The sequence below is a fragment of the Chiloscyllium punctatum genome, chromosome 3 (assembly GCF_047496795.1).
Source record: "Chiloscyllium punctatum isolate Juve2018m chromosome 3, sChiPun1.3, whole genome shotgun sequence".
Lineage (NCBI taxonomy): Eukaryota > Metazoa > Chordata > Chondrichthyes > Orectolobiformes > Hemiscylliidae > Chiloscyllium > Chiloscyllium punctatum.
This window is the reverse complement of record NC_092741.1, coordinates 125,398,693-125,417,511: the sequence shown is the minus strand read 5'-3', so window position 1 is coordinate 125,417,511 and position 18,819 is coordinate 125,398,693. Positions and strand designations below refer to the sequence as shown.

The following is an 18,819-nucleotide window of genomic DNA, read 5'->3' as shown; positions in this document are numbered from 1 at the left end:
GGGAGAGGGAGAGGGAGAGAGAGAGAGAGAGAGAGAGCGCAAAAAGGGGGGAAAAAAAAGGCAAACCATGAGTTATTTATCACCTGAAAAAAAACTGAGTAGTTTGTAGTTATTTCAACAGCTAGTAAAACAGGTCTATTCACATTGATAAACTGCCTTAGAAAGTTGCATTTTATTCACTAATATTTTTGAATATCTTCACAGCATTGACATGAAGTGACAAGTAACTTATTAGGGTCATAGAAATGTACAGCACGGAAATAGACCCATCAGTCCATCTCATCCTCATCCATGTCGACCACATATCCCAATCTAATCTAGTCCCACTTGCCAGCACCCGGCTTCCGCCCTCAGACCCCACTCCTCCAACCGTAAACAACCGCCTCAACCTCACCCTCACAACGCACAGCCCTTCAATCCCGCTGCTCCAATTCCAACCTCACCATCAAACCAGCAGATAAGAGGGGGCACAGTGGTAGTCTGACGCACTGACCTCTACACCACTGAAGCCAGACGCCAACTCGAGGACACCTCTTCCTACTGCCCCCTCGACCATGACCCCACCCCACTCACCCCATCACCAAACGATCATCTCCCAGACCATATAGAATCTCATCACCTCAGGAGATCTCCCACCCACAGCTTCCAACCTCATAGTCCAGGAACCTCACACAGCCCGGTTCTACCTCCTTCCCAAGATCCACAAGCCTGACCACCCTGGCCGACCCATTGTCTCAGCATGCTCCTGCTCCACTGAACTCATCTCTACCTACCTCGACACTGTCCTATCTTCCCTCGTCCAGGAACTGTCCACATACGTTCAAGACACCACCCACACCCTCCAAGACCTCCGTTTCCCTGGCCCCCAACGCCTCATCTTCACCATGGATATCCAATCCCTCTACACCTCCATCCGCCATGTTCAGGGCCTCCAAGCCCTTCGTTTCTTCCTCTTCCGACGTCCCCAACAGTACCCTTCCACCAATACTCTCATTCGTTTGGCCGAACTGGTCCTCACCTTTAATTTCTCCTTTGAATCCTCCCACTTCCTCCAGACCAAAAGGGGTAGTCATGGGCACCCATATGGGCCCCAGCTATGCCTTTCTCTTTGTTGGCTATGTAGAACAGTTGATCTTCCGTAGTTACACCGGCACCACTCCCCACCTCTTCCTCCGCTCCATTGATGACTGCATCGGCGCCACCTCGTGCTCCCGTGAGGAGGTTGAGCAATTCATCAACTTCACCAATACATTCCATCCCGACCTTAAACTTATCTAGACCATCTGACACCTCCCTCCCCTTGCTGGACCTCTCCATCTCCATTAATGACAACTGACTTGACACTGACATGTTTTACAAACCCACCGACTCCCAGAGCTACCTGGATTACACCTCTTCCCACCCTACCTCCTGCAAAGAAATGCCATCCCGTATTCCCAACTCCTCCACCTCCACCGTATCTGCTCCCAGGAGGACCAGTTCCACCACAGGACACACCAGATAGCCTCCTTCTTTAGAGACCGCAATTTCCCTTCCCACGTGGTTAAAGATGCCCTCCAACGCATCTCGTCCACATCCCACACCTCCGCCCTCAGACCCCACCCCTCCAACCGTAACAAGGACAGAACGCCCCTGGTGCTCACCTTCCACCCTACCAAACAAATCATCCGTCGACATTTCCACTACCTCCAAACGGACCCCACCACCAGGGATATATTTCCCTCCTCACTCCTTTCCGCCTTCCGCAAAGACCATTCCCTCCATGACTACCTGGTCAAGTCCACACACCCCTCCAACCCACCCTCCTGTCCTGGCACCTTCCCTCGCCACCCCAGGCATTGCAAATTCTGCACCGACACCTCCTCCCTCACCTCCATCCAAGGCCCTAAAAGAGTCTTCCACATCCAAAGTTTTACCCGCACATCCACCAATATCATTTATTGTATCCATTGCTCCCGATGCTGTCTCCTGTACATTGGGGAGACTGGACACCTCCCAGCAGAGCGCTTTAGGGAACATCTCTGGGACACCCGCACTAATCAACCACACTGCCCTGTGGCCCAACATTTCAACTCCCCCTCCCACACTGCCGAGGACATGGAGGTCCTGGGCCTCCTTCACCGTCGCTCCCTCACCACCCGATGCCTGGAGGAAGAACACCTCATCCTCCGCCTCGGAACACTTCAACCCCAGGGCATCAATGTGGACTTCAACAGTTTCCTCATTTCCCCTTCCCCCACCTCACCCCAGTTCCAAACTTCCAGCTCAGCACTGTCCCCATGACTTGTCCTACCTACCTATCTTCTTTTCCACCTATCCACTCCATCCTCCTCCCTTACCCATCACCTTCATCCCCTCTCCCACTCACCTATTGTACTCTATGCTACTTTCTCCCCACCCCCACCCTCCTCTCCACCCTTCAGGCACTCTGCCTGTATTCCTGATAAAGGGCTTTTGCCCGAAACGTCAATTTTACTGCTCTTTGGATGCTGCTGAACTGCTGTGCTTTTCCAGCACCCTCTAATCCAGAAACTGGTTTCCAGCATCTGCAGTCATTGTTTTTACCATAGCCCTCCAAACCCTTCCTACTCGTATACCCATCCAAATGCCTTTTAAATGGTTGCAATTGTACTAGCTGCCACCACTTCCTCTGGCAGCTCATTCCATACATGTACTACCCTCTGCATGAAAAAGTTGCTCCTTAGGTCTCTTTTATATCTTTCCCCTCTCACCCTAAACCTATGCCCTCTAGTTCCAAACCACTCCACGCCCCCCCACCCCAAGGAAAAGACTTTGTCTATTTACCATATCCATGCCCCTCATGATTTTATAAACCTCTATAAGGTCACCCCTCAGCCTCCACACTCCAGGGAAAACAGCCCTAGCCTGTCCCTATAGCTCAAATCCTCCAACCTCGGCAACATTCTCGTAAATCTTTTCTGAACCCTTTCAGGTTTCACAACATCTTTTAAATAGGAAGAAGGAGACCAGAATTGCACATAATACTCCAACAGAAGCCTAAACAATGTCCTGTACAGTTGCAATATGACGTCCCAACTCCTGTACTCAATACTCTGACCAATAAAGGAAAGCATACCAAACACCTCCTTGCTGCAACTCCACTTTCAAGGAACTATGAACCTGCACTCCAAGGTCTCTTTGTTCAGCAACACTCCCCAGGACCTGAGCGTTAAGTGTACAAGTCCTGCTAAGATTTGCTTCCCCAAAATTAAACTCCATCTGCCACTTCTCAGCCCATTGGCCCATCCGATCAAGATCCTGTTGTAATCGGAGGTAACCTTCTTCACTGTCCACTACACCTCCAATTTTGGTGTCATCTGCAAACTTATAACTATACCTCTTATGCTCACATCCAAATAATTTATAGAAATGAAAAGTAGTGCACCCAGCACAGCTCCTTGTGAGACTCCACTGGTCACAGGCCTCCAGTCTGAAAAACAATCCTCCACCACCACCCTCTGTCTTCTACCTTTGAGCCAGTTCTGTATCCAAATGGTGAGTTCTCCCTGTATTCCATGAGATCTAACCTTGCTAATCAGTCTCTCATGGGAAACCTTGTCAAACATCAGACTGAAGTCCATATAGATCACATCTACTGCTCTGCCCTCATCCATCCTCTGTTATTCCTTCAAAAAGCTCAATCAAGTTAGTGAGACATGACTTTCCACGCACAAAGCCATACTGACTATCCCTAATCAGTCCTTGTCTTTCCAAATACACGTCCATCCTGTCCCTCAGGATTCCCTCCAACAACTTGCTCACCACTGATGTCAGGCTCACTGGTCCATAGTTCTCTGGCTTGTCCTTACCACCTTTCTTAAACAGTGGCACCATCATGAAAAAGTCTCAACTTCGATTCCTTCAGTAAATAACAACACAAAAAATTTGGAATTTCTCCAAGTAGTCAATATTCATGTCAAGTCTTGATTGGTAACCAAACTACAGGAGGAGTGTCACAACCAAGGAAACTTATTTTCACCTGGCAAAAATATATGCCTACACAGCAAGGAAGATCATAAGGGGATCCTGGTTGATGTCTTCTTCGTTAGTGTACAGTATATAGTTCACTACATTACAATTTCGCAACCTGACAAAGTTGGGCATATTAAAAACAAAGTTTCCATTTGCTCGATGTTTCAATTTACAGAAGACAAAAAAAAACGACTTACTTGGGATTTGTTTTTTCACCCCGATTTTGAAGCTCATGAAGAATTTCTTCTCCATGCAGCAACACTTGAACTTTTTGATGTTCATGATCAAATGACAACAACATATATTCAACCTAGTGGACGAAGCAGAATTGAGTAAGCACCAACATTAACACAAGTGCTACAACGAACACATAACCAGAATAATAAGGCCTCAAAATTGTCTAGTGTGCAAATATTTTCCGTCAACTAAAAACAGAAATAAGCATCTGTTCGAAATTATCATGCTGTGCTTACAATGACTTTGCTGATCTTTAGGCAATCAATCATTAATCCAGTACTGCTGTTTGTACTAAGAAACAACTGTCATGACGATTTATCGAATCCAAGACAAATAGTCTGTGGGCTTTTTGCACCCCCCTAAAATGTATTCAGTCCTTTACATTAAATTGAAAACTAAGTTTGGGGTTAATCTGTCCAAAATTGTAAAGGAAGTGGAGATCGAGATTGCTCCTCAAATGTCCCACAAATTATAGATGGGGGGTACAGTGATGTATAGAAACAAAATTTGGAGTAGCTCCTGAAACCGCTCAGCTTCAAGTCACACAAGCTAAGGAAACCAGATTACCAACTCCTGCCCACTTCAATTGTTGTACATTAGATGCAGGAAGCAAACACTTTTAACGAGGGGACTTCAAGTAGCTTTGTAGTACCTGTACTAAGACAGTGACTTAACCCTCAAGAATTCAGATGAAAGAAACACCAGTTTCAACTTTGATCAATGAGCAAGCAAGCTTCAAACCTTATCATTTGCTTGCAGAGTTGCCTGCAAAATAGATAAGGTCTTGAAGCTTACTTGCTTCAAAACCAACAGGAGCAAATTACTGGAGATGCTAGAATCTGTACTGACAGCAACAAATGCTGGAGATCACAGCGATTCATACAATATCCATGGTGAGAGAACAAGCTTGTTAAGTCATGATGACTCATCAGCCTTGCTCTTGCTCGATGGATGCTGTCTGACTCGCTGTGATCTCCAGCAGTTGTTGCTTCAAATAATTCTGGCAGAAAAGACCAGCTCCATTCTGAGGCTGTACTCCATTTTGTTTCTAGTAACACCACCATGCCAACTAGAACTCAGATTTTAATGCCCAAGATTATACATCTCAAGACAACACATTACGATCCATAACTTCCCTGTCCAGTACATTCTACTGACTGAACCAGATCTCAGAGGATTGTAGTCAAATGTACCAGGATCAACATTAGGCATGCTTTAGAACACAGTGCAAACCTAGCAAACATGTTAATACACAAGACTACTTACATGGTAAACACTAAAAGCACTAAGTTACGGAGACAATCAAGTGATCTCCTGACCAAAAGTGCAAACAAAAAGATAAAAAAGGTGCCTTAGCAGTTTCCAGTGCCTTTTAAAAAGCCTGGCATGTTCTTCAATCACTGAGCTCCATGCTCCTTTTGTCTTTGTTCCAGAGAGTAATTCCAGCAAAAGCACTCAATCTCTCGAGATAAGCGCACTGTTACTAAAGTCCCATCATTCCCAGTGTTGGTGTCTAAGTTTAAAGGTTTAATCAAAATTACTCAAAGTCCCAAATCTTTCAGTCTGATAGAACAGGACAATTGGAAACACTGATCAGGTTTGTACCCAGCAAGAAACCTATAATAAAGAAGTCTATTGTAATCACAGACAAAAACATGCATCATCAACTTTTAACTCTACTCCTCCTCAAAACCCTGCACATATGGAGACAGACAAAAGTGTTACACGTGGAGAAAAAGGCTTTGGGGAAGACAGTTCAATAGCATTAATCTGCAGGAGATTCAACAAGATATTACTTTGCTTCTTCTCAGTCCTTCTATTCTGCAACCTTCTCCTGCCAAAATCATCTCAGCTGTTTACTGTAGACATGGGACAGCTGGCACACTATTGTTCAGTCTCTCAGTTGCTGCTTAGGGGTCTTGAGAATAACTAGCTATGTTCCAATTTTGTAACTTCCCTGCAAGAGCGAGAGCATAAGAGACAGCACAATGCTGTATTTTTCAACTCTGGCTGCCCACCTGGCCAGGAGTCTGAGTCGAAAAATGTGGCGCTGGAAAAGGACAGCAGGTCAGATAGCATCTGAGGAACAGGACAGTTGACGTTTTGGGGATAAGCTCTTCATCAGGAATGTGGAAGGGAAAGGGGGATGAGAGATAAGTAGGACGGTGGGGGTGAAGCTGCTGTGACGAGGGGGGTAGATGGCGATAGGTGGACGCAGGTGAGAGGTATTTGTGATAGGTCGGTGAGGAGGGTGGAGCAGATAGGTAAGCAAGAAAATGGACAGGTAGGACAGGTCAACAGGGTGGTGTTAAGTTGGAGGATTGGATCTGGGATGAGGTGAAGGGAGGGGAGATTTGGAAACTGGTGAAGTCGACATTGATGACATGTGGTTTGAGGGCCCAGAGGTGGAAGATGAGACATTCTTCCTCCAGTTGGCGGGTGGCTTTGATTTGGTGGTGGAGGCGGCCCAGGACTTGCATATCCTTGGGGGAAGTGGGAGGGAGAGATGAAGTGGGGAGTTGGCTGCAGGGCAGTGAGGTTGTTTGGTGTGTACGTCCCAGAGATGAGCCACACAATTTACCCAGATAGGAAAAAAACCAAAACAGTCTGAACAAAACTCTCCTGAACACAGCCACAGTTCCAATTAGTCCCCATTGTTCTGTTAAAACAATGTAAATATGATTCAAAATGAGTTCCAGCAACTCATTTTAAAACTGGAAAGTTTTCCAGTTCCAGTTTTGATCTACAATCCAAAATTTTATACAATGGTATTCACAATAGTTCCACTGAAGCAGACATACATATAACCGGAGGTTATGTTAACTGCAGCTCCCTTCCCTGCCACGTGTAAGAGCAACAATACACTAAAAGCACCACCTCTTGATGTTAGATTCCCAGTTATACATCTGTCCTGATATTAACATACTACTCTTTCTTGATTGTCATTTCAAGATCTTAAGAACCTAAACTAACACTGTTGTATATAGAATGGAATAGGTCACAAAAACTGCTGTCATCAGCTCAGGGCAATGAGAGATTGCCAACAAAATGACATTACAACGAAGGCAACTTTCAAGGACTTAACACAAATTGCACAACAACGGTTTCTAGCGGTGTGCCACAAGTGTCAGTACTGGGTCCACTGCTTTTCAATGATACAAAATGATTTGGATGTGAACATAGCAGGTATGATTAGTACATTTGCAGATGACACCAAAATTGGAGGTGTCGTGGATAGTCATGAAGGTTACATCAGAGTACAACGGGATCTTGTTCAGATTGGCCAATGAGCTGAGGAGTGACAGATGGAGTTTAATTTAGATAAATGTGAGGTGCTGCATTTTGTAAAGGCAAATCAGGGCAGAACTTATATACTTCACAGTAAATTGCTGTCGAGTGTTAGTGAACAAAGAGACCTTGGAGTACAGGTTCATAGTTCCTTGAAAGTGGAGTTGCAGAGAGTTAGGATAATGAAGGCAACGTTTGGTATGCTTTCCTTTATCGGAAAGACCGAGTATAGGAGTTGGGAGGGACTGTACAGGACATTGGTTAGGACAATTTTGGAATATTGTGTGCAATTCTGGTGTCGCTGTTCCAAGAAGGACATTGTGAAACTGTGAGGGTACAGAAAAGATATAAAGATGTTGCCAGAGTTGGACAGTTTGAACCGAATGGAGAGACTGGATAGACCTGGGGGGGGGTGGTCAGAGATGGAGAGGTGACCTTAGATGTATATAAAATCACGATGGGCATGGGTAGGATGAATACACAAAGTCTTTTTCCTTGTTTTTTTTTGGGGGGGGGGGCAGGACAGGGGAGTGAGACAGCATAAGTTTAAGGTGAGAGGGGAAGGCATTTTTTATATATAAAAAAGAGACCCAAGGGGCAACTTTTTCCACACACAGGGGTGATGAGTTTATGGAATGCACTGCCAGAGGAAGAGGAGGAGGCTGATACAAATACAACATTTAAAAGGCATCTGAATAGGATTGGTTTAAGAGAGTTATGGACCAAATGCTGACAAATGGGACTAGATTTATTTATGATATCTGGTCGGTATGAATGAATTGGACTGAAGGATCTGTTTCCATGCTGTACATCTGACTCTGTGACAAGCAAACATGCAGTTTATCCTTTTGCCACAGAATGATGAACTTATTCAGAAGGCTGAAGCAATTACCACTGCTCATCTAATGGTAAGTTTGGCCTTTTTGAATCTAATAAACTGGCTTCTAAAAGTAATCCCTGAATTAGCATTAAAATAGCACAGCATTGGTTTATGATGAACAGTTAACGCATCAAATATGGAAAAATCAGCAACTATGTTCCATTGTGACACACTAGTTGTCTGCAAATCATACCTTCTGTGTCAACAGACATTTAAAATGACTTGCTTCCTTTCCCCCAAAACTGGAGAGTTCTATATAACTGGAAATTGAAAAAGGGAATGGGGCACACAAAACCTTTCCAGCCACATTCACAGCACCAATGTCTCTTCATCTTAGACTTTTCTCTGTCCTTTCACCTTGTATTATTGCAGCCAACCCACTCACCATTACTTGCAGTTTCCCCATCTACCCATCCCATCCTTTCAGTACAACCTCCCAAAGTGAGGTTCTCTTGCATGCTTCAAACCTGCTCGTTATAGCCAACGCCCTGGGCAGAAAGCCCAGCTTGAAATTCTAACTGTCCAGTTGTTGTGTTCAACTGGCTGAACAAATTAACTGTAAACCAGCAGTCATACCTTACTTAACTCAGTTTCTGTCTAAACATGATACCAGACTGGCTGCATTTTCTAGCATTCTGTGTTTGAAATCAGTTTGTAGAAGTCTATATTCCATAAACTGAATTTACAAATGTTTGATATTATGTGATTACTTTTGAAACTTCAAAAATTTGCTTTTCTGAATAGGGAAGTATTGCACACACCACGACATTATACCACATGCATGTGACAACCCAAGAATCAACTATCTGAAAGTATGGTTTGCAAACATCAAATAAACAAACAATCCTAAATCTGATTTAGATTAGAGCATTAGATATAGACCTAGAGGAAAAGGGTGTCAAAATTTGCACACGATCGCACAAATGATATCATTTCTGAAGAGTTTAAAAAGAAGCATTAAAGTTTAACAGTGACAGTTGGAATTCAATGATGTGACACGTTTGGTTTAAAAATAGAAGAAAATTAAGAGTCAGAGATGTACAGCATGGATTGAATAGAAGTTGTCTCAGCAGCATGGAACAACGAAGGGACTTTGGGTCATATAGATTTATGAAGGAACATTTGGTTTCATCTTAAGAAATAAGATAACAAATCGTTAAAAAGCCTTAACTTAAATAAAACATGAACACATCTCAACCTACATAAACTAAACTTCAATCTCTAACCTCAGAGCACCATCTACAATACTAAGCACACATTAAGCAGCCCTGATATCTATTCAGAAAAGGTGGCAAAATACAGATTTCATTAGGATGTTAGGGAACTAGAGATGACCAATTAATAAACAAATTTTCACTCAGCTAGAAAGGCCCAAATCTCATGAATAAACAAAACAAACTACTTCAACACATTTAGAGTTAGTTTTATTTTTACTTACACCACATTTCAGGTCTGCCGGTCAGCAGCATCCATCTAATTGAAACCTATTTTCAAGCACTTGACCCACAGCCTTGTTTACAAGAAATAAGTAAAATGAATAGCTGCCTCTACCTTTAGGCAGTGCATTTCAGATACTAACTATCCTCTAGATGAAGTATTTTTCCCTCAAATCCCATCTAAACCTGCTGCTCCTCACCTTAGAGGGATCACTGACCAGAAATAAGTTTGAGGTGAAACTTATCTCCCTATCTACACTGTCTGTACTCCTCAGTACTCCCTTGCTTTGTTAATGTATCACCTTACACTTTTCAGGGTTAAATTGCATTACTACATTTTAGTCCAGTCCAGCTATTTAAAATATTCAAAAACTCAAAATCTATCAAACTACTGATAATACTTGATCCTCTCTTCGGCTGCAATAATTTAGCTTGCATTTTAAAGACTGGTGCTAAAACAGTTTCAGAAGGGTCACTGAATGCATAAAATACTGAACATCCTCATTTTCCACAAAAAACAACTTTCAAAGCTATACCTTCATAATAGATATGAAAATAGATATTTTTCAGATATGAAAAATTAGCCAATGTTTATAGGAACATTCATTTTCCATCACACTGAAGTCACAGACTCAGATGTACAGCATGGAAACGGACCCTTTGGTCCAACCTGTCCATGCCGACCACATATTCCAACCCAACCTAGTCCCACCTGCCAGCACCTGGCCCATATCCCTTCAAGCTCTTCCTATTCATATACCATCCAGATGCCTTTTAAATGTTGCATTTGTACTAGCCTCCACCACATCCTCTGGCAGCTCATTCCATACACGTACCACCCTCTGCGTGAAAAATTTGCCCCTCAGGTCTCTTTTATATCTTTCCCCTCTCACCCTAAACCTATGCTCTCTAGTTCTGGACTCTCCCACCCCAGAGAAAAGACTTGGTCTATTTACCCTATCCATGCGCCTCATGATTTTGTAAACATCCAAGGTCACCCCCCCCCAGCCTCAGACGCTCCAGGAAAACAGCCCCAGCCTACTCAACCTCTCCACATAGCTCAAATCCTCCAAACCTGGCAACATCCTTCTAAGTCTTTTCTGACGCCTTCCAAGTTTCACAACATCCTTCTTATAGGAGGAAGACCAGAACTGCATGCAATATTCCAAAAGCTGTCTAACTAATACCCTGTACAGCCACAAAATGACCTCCCAACTCTTGTACTCAATACTCTGACCAATAAAGGAAAACATACCAAACGCCTTCTTCACTATCCTATCTACCTGTGAATCCACTTTCAAGGAGCTATGAATCCGCACTCCAAGGTCTCTTTGTTCAGCAATACTCCCGAGGACCTTACCATTAAGTGTATAAGCCCTGCTAAGATTTGCTTTCCCAAAATGCAGTACCTCACATTTATCTGAATTAAACTCCATCTGCCACTTCTCAGACTATTGGCCCATCTGGTCAAGATCCTGTTGTAATCAGAGGTAACCTTCGCTGTACACTACACCTCCAATTTTGGTATCATCTGCAAACTTACTAACGATGCCACTTATGCTCACATCCAAATCATTTATATAAAATGACAAAAAGTAGTGGACCCAGCACAGATTCTTGTGGCACTCCACTGGTCACAGGCCTTCAATTTGAAAAACAACCCTCCACTACCACCTTCTGTCTTCTACCTTTGGCTAGTTCTCCTTGCAGTCCATGAGATCTAACCTTGCCAACCAGTCTCCCATATGAAACCTTACTGAAGTACACATAGATCACATCTACTGCTCTGCCCTCAATCCCCTTTGTTACTGCTTCAAAAAAAAACCCAATCAAGTTTCTGACACATGATTTCCCACAAATAAAGCCATGTTTACTATCCCTAATCAGCCCTTGCCTTTCCAAACATATGCACATCCTGTCCCTCAGGATTCCCTCCAACAACTTGCCCACCAGCGTCAGGCTCACTGGTCTATACTTCCCTGTCTTGTCCTTACCACCTTTCTTAAACAGTGGCACCACGTTAGCTAACTTCCAGTCTTCTGGCACCTCACCTGTTAACTATCAATGATACTAAAATCTCAGTTCAGCAAAAGGCCCAGCAATCTCTTCTCTAGCTTCTCAGAATTCTCAGGTACACCTGATCAGGTCCTTGAGATTTATCCACCTTGTGTGTGTTTTAAGGCATCCAGCACTTCCTCCTCTGTAATATGGACATTTTCCAAGGTGTCACCATTTATTTCCCTACATTCTCTATCTTCCAGTACCTTTGCCCCAGGAAACACTGATGCAAAATAGATGTTAGTATCTCCCCCACATCCTGCGGCTCCACACAAAGGTTAGCTTGCTGATTTTTGAGAGGCCCTTTTCTCTCCCTAGTTACCCTTTTGTCCTTAACGTAATTACAAAATTCCTTTGGATTCTCTTTAGCTTTGGCACAGAGTTATCTCGTCCCCTTTTTGCTCTGTAAAGTATACTCCTACTACATTCATACCCTAAGAATTCACTCAATCTATCCAGTCTATACTTGCTATATATTTCCTTCCTTTTCTTAAGCAAACCCTCAATTTCTTTAGTCATCCATCATTCCCTGCACCTACCAGCCTTTCCTTTCACCCTAACAGGAATATACTTTCTCTGGATTCTCGTCATCTCATTTCTGAAGGCTGTCCCTTTACCTGCGAACATCTGCCCTCAATCAGCTTTTGAAAGTTCTTGCCTAATACTGTCAAAATTGGCCTGTAGTGTTAGGATCAGGATAAGGTTTAAAAAAAAGGACACAGTTTGAAGAAAAAGATCACAAATTACAAACTGAAAATGTTTATTCAACATGACATGCCAGTTGGTGGACCATTCTGGAATTTAGACACATCTATGCATTCTTAATTTACACTTCCTAGACCTCAGTACAAAGTTAAAAATCTCACAACACCAGGTTATAGTCCAACAGGTTTATTTGGAAGCACTAGCTTTCAGAGTGCTGCTCCTTCATCAGGTGGTTATGAAGTATAAGATTGTAGGACAGTTTATAGCAAAAGTTTACAGTATGATATAACTGAAATTATATATTGAAAAATACCTCAATTGTTTGTTAAGTCTCCTATTTTAGAATGGGCATGTGGTTTCAGACCTAAGTATTGATTTCTTCATTGAACGAAGGACCAATAACGTGTTCAAAGCAATTCAGAGAAGATTTACAAATATCTTAATGGACGGTTATGAGAGAAAAGTTTGGAGAGGCTAACAATATACCATTGGAGATTAGAAGGGGACAAGATAATCGGATTCTTCTTATTCACTCATATGATATGGGTGTCACTGGTTGGATCAACATTTTTTGTCCATCCATGAATCCTTTTATGGGAGAATATAGAATTAGTGCCTTGCCATTTAAAAATAAGGACAGATGAGATTTGTTTTTCCTCCATGGCATCATGAGTTTTGAGAACTCCTCAAATGGTTGAAGCAGAATCTGATTTTTTTTAAAGGCGTAAGTTGATAGATTCTCAGTAGATAAGGAATGAAAGGTTACTGGAGGTAAACAAGAAAGTTGAAAATTGAGCCATCTTGCTGAAAGGTGCAACAGACTCAAGAGACTGAGTGACTTACTCCTGCACTTAATTTATACATTCGTAAAGTATTCAACCAGATAGCCTAGATTATACAAATGGATAAACTTACATTTTCCGACAACTTCATTTGCCAGAGTTTTGCCCACTTAACCTTTCAATCTTTCTCTGCAAAATCCTGCTTTCATCTCCATAATTTACTAACATACTGTTACCAGACATGCAAATGTATGCGTCAAATGCATCTGATCAATTTTCTATTTACTACCTGATGGTCTATGTCATCAAGAATTCGATTATTGCTTTCCCACTTAAATTGCTCAAAAATAGAACGGCTTCAAATTCCAGAATTACATGGGTAACTATGATTTGGAGATGCCGGTGTTGGACTGGGGCGTACAAAGTTAAAAAATCACACAACACCAGGTTAGAGTCCAAAAGGTTTGATTGGAAGCACACTAGCTTTCGGAGCGACGCTCCTTCATCAGGTGATAGTGGAGGGCTCGATTGTAACAGAATTTATAGCAAAAATTTGCAGTGTGATGTAACTGAAATTATACATTGAAAATTTCGTAGTTTAGGACTTGGTCTGTGTGTGTGGCTTATGAAAGCAACCACCCCCAAACACACACAAAAGAAGTTGCATCAAGACACTGTTCAAAAGGGCCACAACACACTGCAGTACACCAGAACTGCAAAGAGAGGAAGAAGAATACCTAAACAATGTATTCGCCAAAAACGGATACCCCTGCAATTTAATCAACAGATGCTTAAGGGAAAGACAACAGAATGAGGACATGCCACAACCCAAAGGAGTAGCCACACTACCATACATCAAAAATATTTCTGAACTGACAGCCAGACTACTGCGACCACTAGGACACATAACAGCACACAAACCAACAGCCACTCTCAGACAACAACTCACCAGGACAAAGGACCCTATACCCAGCATGAGCAAAACCAGCATAGTGCACAAAATCCCATGAAAGGACTGCACAAAACACTACATAGGGCAAACAGGAAGACAGCTAACGATCCGCATCCATGAACACCAACTAGCCACGAAATGACACGACCAGCTATCCTTAGTAGCCACACACTCAGATGACAAGCAACATGAGTTTGTCTGAGACAACACTACTATTATAGGACAAGCCAAACAGAACAGCCAGGGAATTCCTAGAGGCATGGCACTTATCCACAGATTCAAATCAATAAGCACATCGACCTGGACCCAATATATTGGCCACTGCAGCAGACAGCTGGAACTGACAACCGGAAGCAGCAGGTACAAATCACTATAAATGCCGGAGGAAAGATCACAGAAGCGTTTCACAGGAGACTCCCAAGTACTGAGGATGTCACCTAGACACGGGACAAAACGCCCGCAACACAAATTCCCAGCTTGGCAAACAGAACCACAACAACGAGCACCCTCGCTACAAATATTCTCCCAAACTTTGAACCTAGTAAACCTCCTTTGCACCCTCGCCAGTGAACATTCTTTCTATTGGTCACAGTAGTCTAGCTGTGGCCTAACCAAAGTTGACCTCCCTGCTCTTATAGCCTTTGCCATGACTGATGAACACAAAAGTGTCCTATTTGCCTTCATAACTAACCAATTAACCCACCTTCAGGAATCTGTGGACAAACACTCCATGATGCAGCACAGTGTGTACAAAATTTTACTTAATGAAAATGTTTGTATACACATAACATAAATAAAAAAAACTAAGAGCAAGTTCAAAAAAGGGGGAAATAAAAATCACGCACCTCAAAAATATCAACCCATACCACAAATTATAAACTAAATCGAAAACATTGCAATTTTAACAAAATTAATTGTTAAAAGGTTGAAAAACAATATCATAGAAGCTGTGTGCTTAGCAAGCTTAGGGGAATTTTCCTAATCATGTTATATCTATGTCCTCTAGACAGAGAAAATAGTTATTTTAAAACATTTATTCTGGCTAAATCTTCATGGATTAGGCAGGTTTATATTTCTCATCTTTGCTTTGACTTGGAACAGAAAAGGCTATCAATGATTTCAAAGTAAACGTACAGGCACTTGAAGGAAAGTAAATTGCTTCAGAAGGAATTGGCATTGCTCCAATGAGATGAATGATCTGTTTGCACCATAAATTACCATGATTCTTCAACCAATACTAACCATTGCAATGTAAACAGTGAACAAAGCATTTTGACAATATTTTAACTAACTCGTCACATGATCACAAGAATCAATACAGAACTATTTCCAAACAATGACCTGAAAGATACATGTACAAGAGAGTTAACTCTCCATCAACAACTCCCTGCAGGATACCCAGGAGTTTAAAGCATCATATCAGACATCCAGAATCATACACCACTCAACAATATGTCAAGTTTCCACATGTAGCAATCAGCATTAGTTTACTAAACGGCAACTTAAAGACTTTGCATTTACAACAGAATGTGGCTAGATGTGTCATCAAGGAACATTCAATGCATCCCCCGGTCTTCCTTATCACAGAACTGAGGGAGTGATACAGAGGTACAGTCTTTTGAATAAGATGTTAAACAAAGGATCAATATGCTCTTTAGATTAAGATGAAACATTTCATCACACTATTCAAGAAACTCGATAAGTCCATTATCTCCAGTGTTCTGACTGATATGAACTCTGAAGCAGATTATCTGATCACTGTTTTTGGGCCCTACTGTGCACAAATTAGCTGTTTTGAAATTAGTGACTATAATACAAAATGGCTTGGAAAACATTAAGCTAAACTAAAGATACTACATAAAACCTATACTTTATCTATCTTTTTACCAGAGATCACAGGATATTGAATGAAGGAAACAAATTGTAGGACATCAACTGTTTGGGCACAAAATATCCTCATGACTCACCTATTTCTAATTTTTGCAAGAAATTATTATTAAAAAAATCAAAATGCTAGCACGTTTAGCAAGTGAATGATCTTTGAAAAAAACCTAAAAATCAGCGTCTCCCCCTTGACAGGCGTGATTATTTCAGCGTTTCCGCTTTCATTTCAATGTTTTCAGTTTGTGTTTTTTCCCCCTCTAAGTCACTACCTCCCTCCGTCTCAACATTTTTCATAAAGGGAGGTCACTGAATTAAACACGAGTTAACGGTTAGGAAGTTTTACTTCAGTCAGTGATCAAAAGGTGCACTTTTGGCCGTTTGTTACCCATGTTGGATTTGCAAGATTTGGCAGGCTCTGGCGGTTCAGAGACAAGCTGATGTTGTGAGTGTAAACCATGTGAGAGCATACAAAAGGGGGAGGGCGCTTATCACAAGACCACAACTATCAACACTGCCTTTCAGAAGGCAAAGTGAGCACAGATTGCTGGAGGTCTAGAATTTTCTACTGCTCGTCCCACGGCCCCATCTAGCGCTTTGACCGGTGGCCGATCGAGCCTGTACCGAGGGGAGATGGTTCCAGAAGGAAACACACAGCACCCGCTGGGGGGGGGGGGGGGGGGGGGGTAAAGGTGAGATCTGAACACCGGTCTTTACCTCGTCTCCCCACTTCAGCACATCCTTCTGGCGGTCCTTCACTTTGTGATAGATATTAAGAAACTGGATGATGCCATGCTTGCGGACGTGATCGGCGTATCTCTTCGTCTCTTCCCAGTTCAATGGCGACCCTTCCGACAGCAGACCCATCACTATCGACTGGAACGGAGGGAAAGGGGAGGGGGGGGGCGGTTAGTCCCGGTTTAAAACAACGCCGCGGCACCTGAACAAATAACCCACCTCTCGATCCATCAAGGAGCGCCCCCACAACGTACATCCATCTCCAGCAGCACAGAAAAGACATTTGGGAGAGGAGTGGGGGCTCACTCAGTCCCACCACCTCAAGCAAAGCAGCACTCACCGCCTTCAAGGTATCCTAGAGACAGCTCAACAGACGCTCCCCCGCTCGTCGGTTCAGCCGTCCCGCAGGCACTGCAGCACTCGGTGGATTGTCACCACAGCGACAACCGGCTGCCTACTCGCTGCTGCGTGACTCCCCGCCTCTGCCCGCCCAAAGGCGCTACTCAAAGCCTTCAGCGGGACCACCTCCAACCTCACGCCCCTCCTCCTCGTCCTCCACTACAACAACACCGGCGCATCACGTGGCCCGATTCTGCCCGCCCCCTCCGCTCCGCAGCCCAGCCCCCTCCAACGCTCCTCCGTCATTGGTGGCTCGGCTCGGGCTCGAGCACGAACACGCATGTCACGCGACCCCGCTCTCCGTGCAGACCGGACCGCCCCCTTCTCGGCTGCGAGATGTTGCTTTTCCTCGCCCCCTTCCGAAAGGAAGTTGCGTCCCGTCCTTTTCCCCACCCACTTGGTTCGAGCGCGATCGACCTTTCCTCTCCTCTGCGCTCCCCCCCCCTCCCCTTCAAAGAAAACACGCCGGTGGTCTCACGCAACTGCCAACGTCACCTGACACAATGCCCTTTGTCTAGCCCCTGCCTCGAGGCCAACGGTCGTTTTTGTCGCGCGCCCAGTGACTCAGCATTTTCTGTCTCTCCGCCCCCCCCACCCCCTCCCCCTCGCATGGGGTCTCAACTCTGTCGGTGTCTCTACCAATAAACGTCCCTTCGCTTAACTCGACACAATCTTTAGTCCTAATAGTGCGAGGTAAGAGTTTTGGAGTGGTGACCGTCACGGGTGTCGCAAGACAACATTCATAAATACATAACACAAAATTACAGTATTTGCCCGATGAGATTCTGATTGACCTGATTCTGTTAGTCGTCGAGATTTTACCTTTTTACAACCTTTTGAACGCTCTTGCATATTTCAAGGATGTTGATATTTTAGGGGAGGTGAATTACTGCCGCTTTTCCAATGGTTAATGGTCTTTTTGTGTACGATTAGATAACGTCTCCATTGTAAAGATTCACACGCATCCCTATCCCCTCTCGTCCCCATTAATGAAACGAAGCAATCCAACCAAATCATTTTTTAATAACAAAGTGCGGATAGATTTCATCTGCTTTAAAAATGTCTTTCCTGTCAGTTTCCCCATTTAAATCCTGATGTACGTCTTTATATTTCTCAACCTCAGGGAAGTCGTATTTTATAGATGCCAGAAACTGCGTATGTGTATAAATTTGTATGGGTTCAAGTCCCATAAACCACTTAAAGTTAGCACACAGGTACAGATATAATCCAAAAAGCTAATGGAACTTTGATCTTTCTATAGAGGCGCCAGTACAAAGGGACAGGAATTATGTTCGGATTACGTAAAGGTCCGGCGTGGAAGTTACATTGAGATTATGTAGGAGTCTTCCTCACCTGGAGCGTCGTATTTCAGGCCATTGCCTATTTTTGCTGCACTGTAGATTCATGAGAGTGACATTGGAGCTAAATTATAGAGTCATGGAGATGTACAGCACGGAAACAGACCCTTCG

At 43.4% G+C, this 18,819-nt stretch overlaps 1 protein-coding gene across 2 annotated transcripts in view; it reads right to left on the bottom strand.

The window, feature by feature from the left end:
• gclc (glutamate-cysteine ligase, catalytic subunit) overlaps positions 1-17,455 on the bottom strand; it is a 71,226-nt gene extending 53,771 nt beyond the window's left edge. Inside the window, exons 1-3 of one of the 2 annotated variants that reach the window (XM_072560314.1) lie at positions 17,291-17,455; positions 16,930-17,088; positions 4,191-4,303 (exon numbers count right to left, since the gene is read on the bottom strand). In XM_072560314.1, the coding sequence (XP_072416415.1) occupies positions 4,191-4,303; positions 16,930-17,079 (263 nt within the window). In that variant the 5' untranslated portion in view covers positions 17,080-17,088; positions 17,291-17,455. The remainder of the gene's footprint in view (positions 1-4,190; positions 4,304-16,929; positions 17,089-17,290) is intronic. The other variant, XM_072560303.1, reaches the window with a different exon arrangement.
• Positions 17,456-18,819: the final 1,364 nt, after the last annotated feature.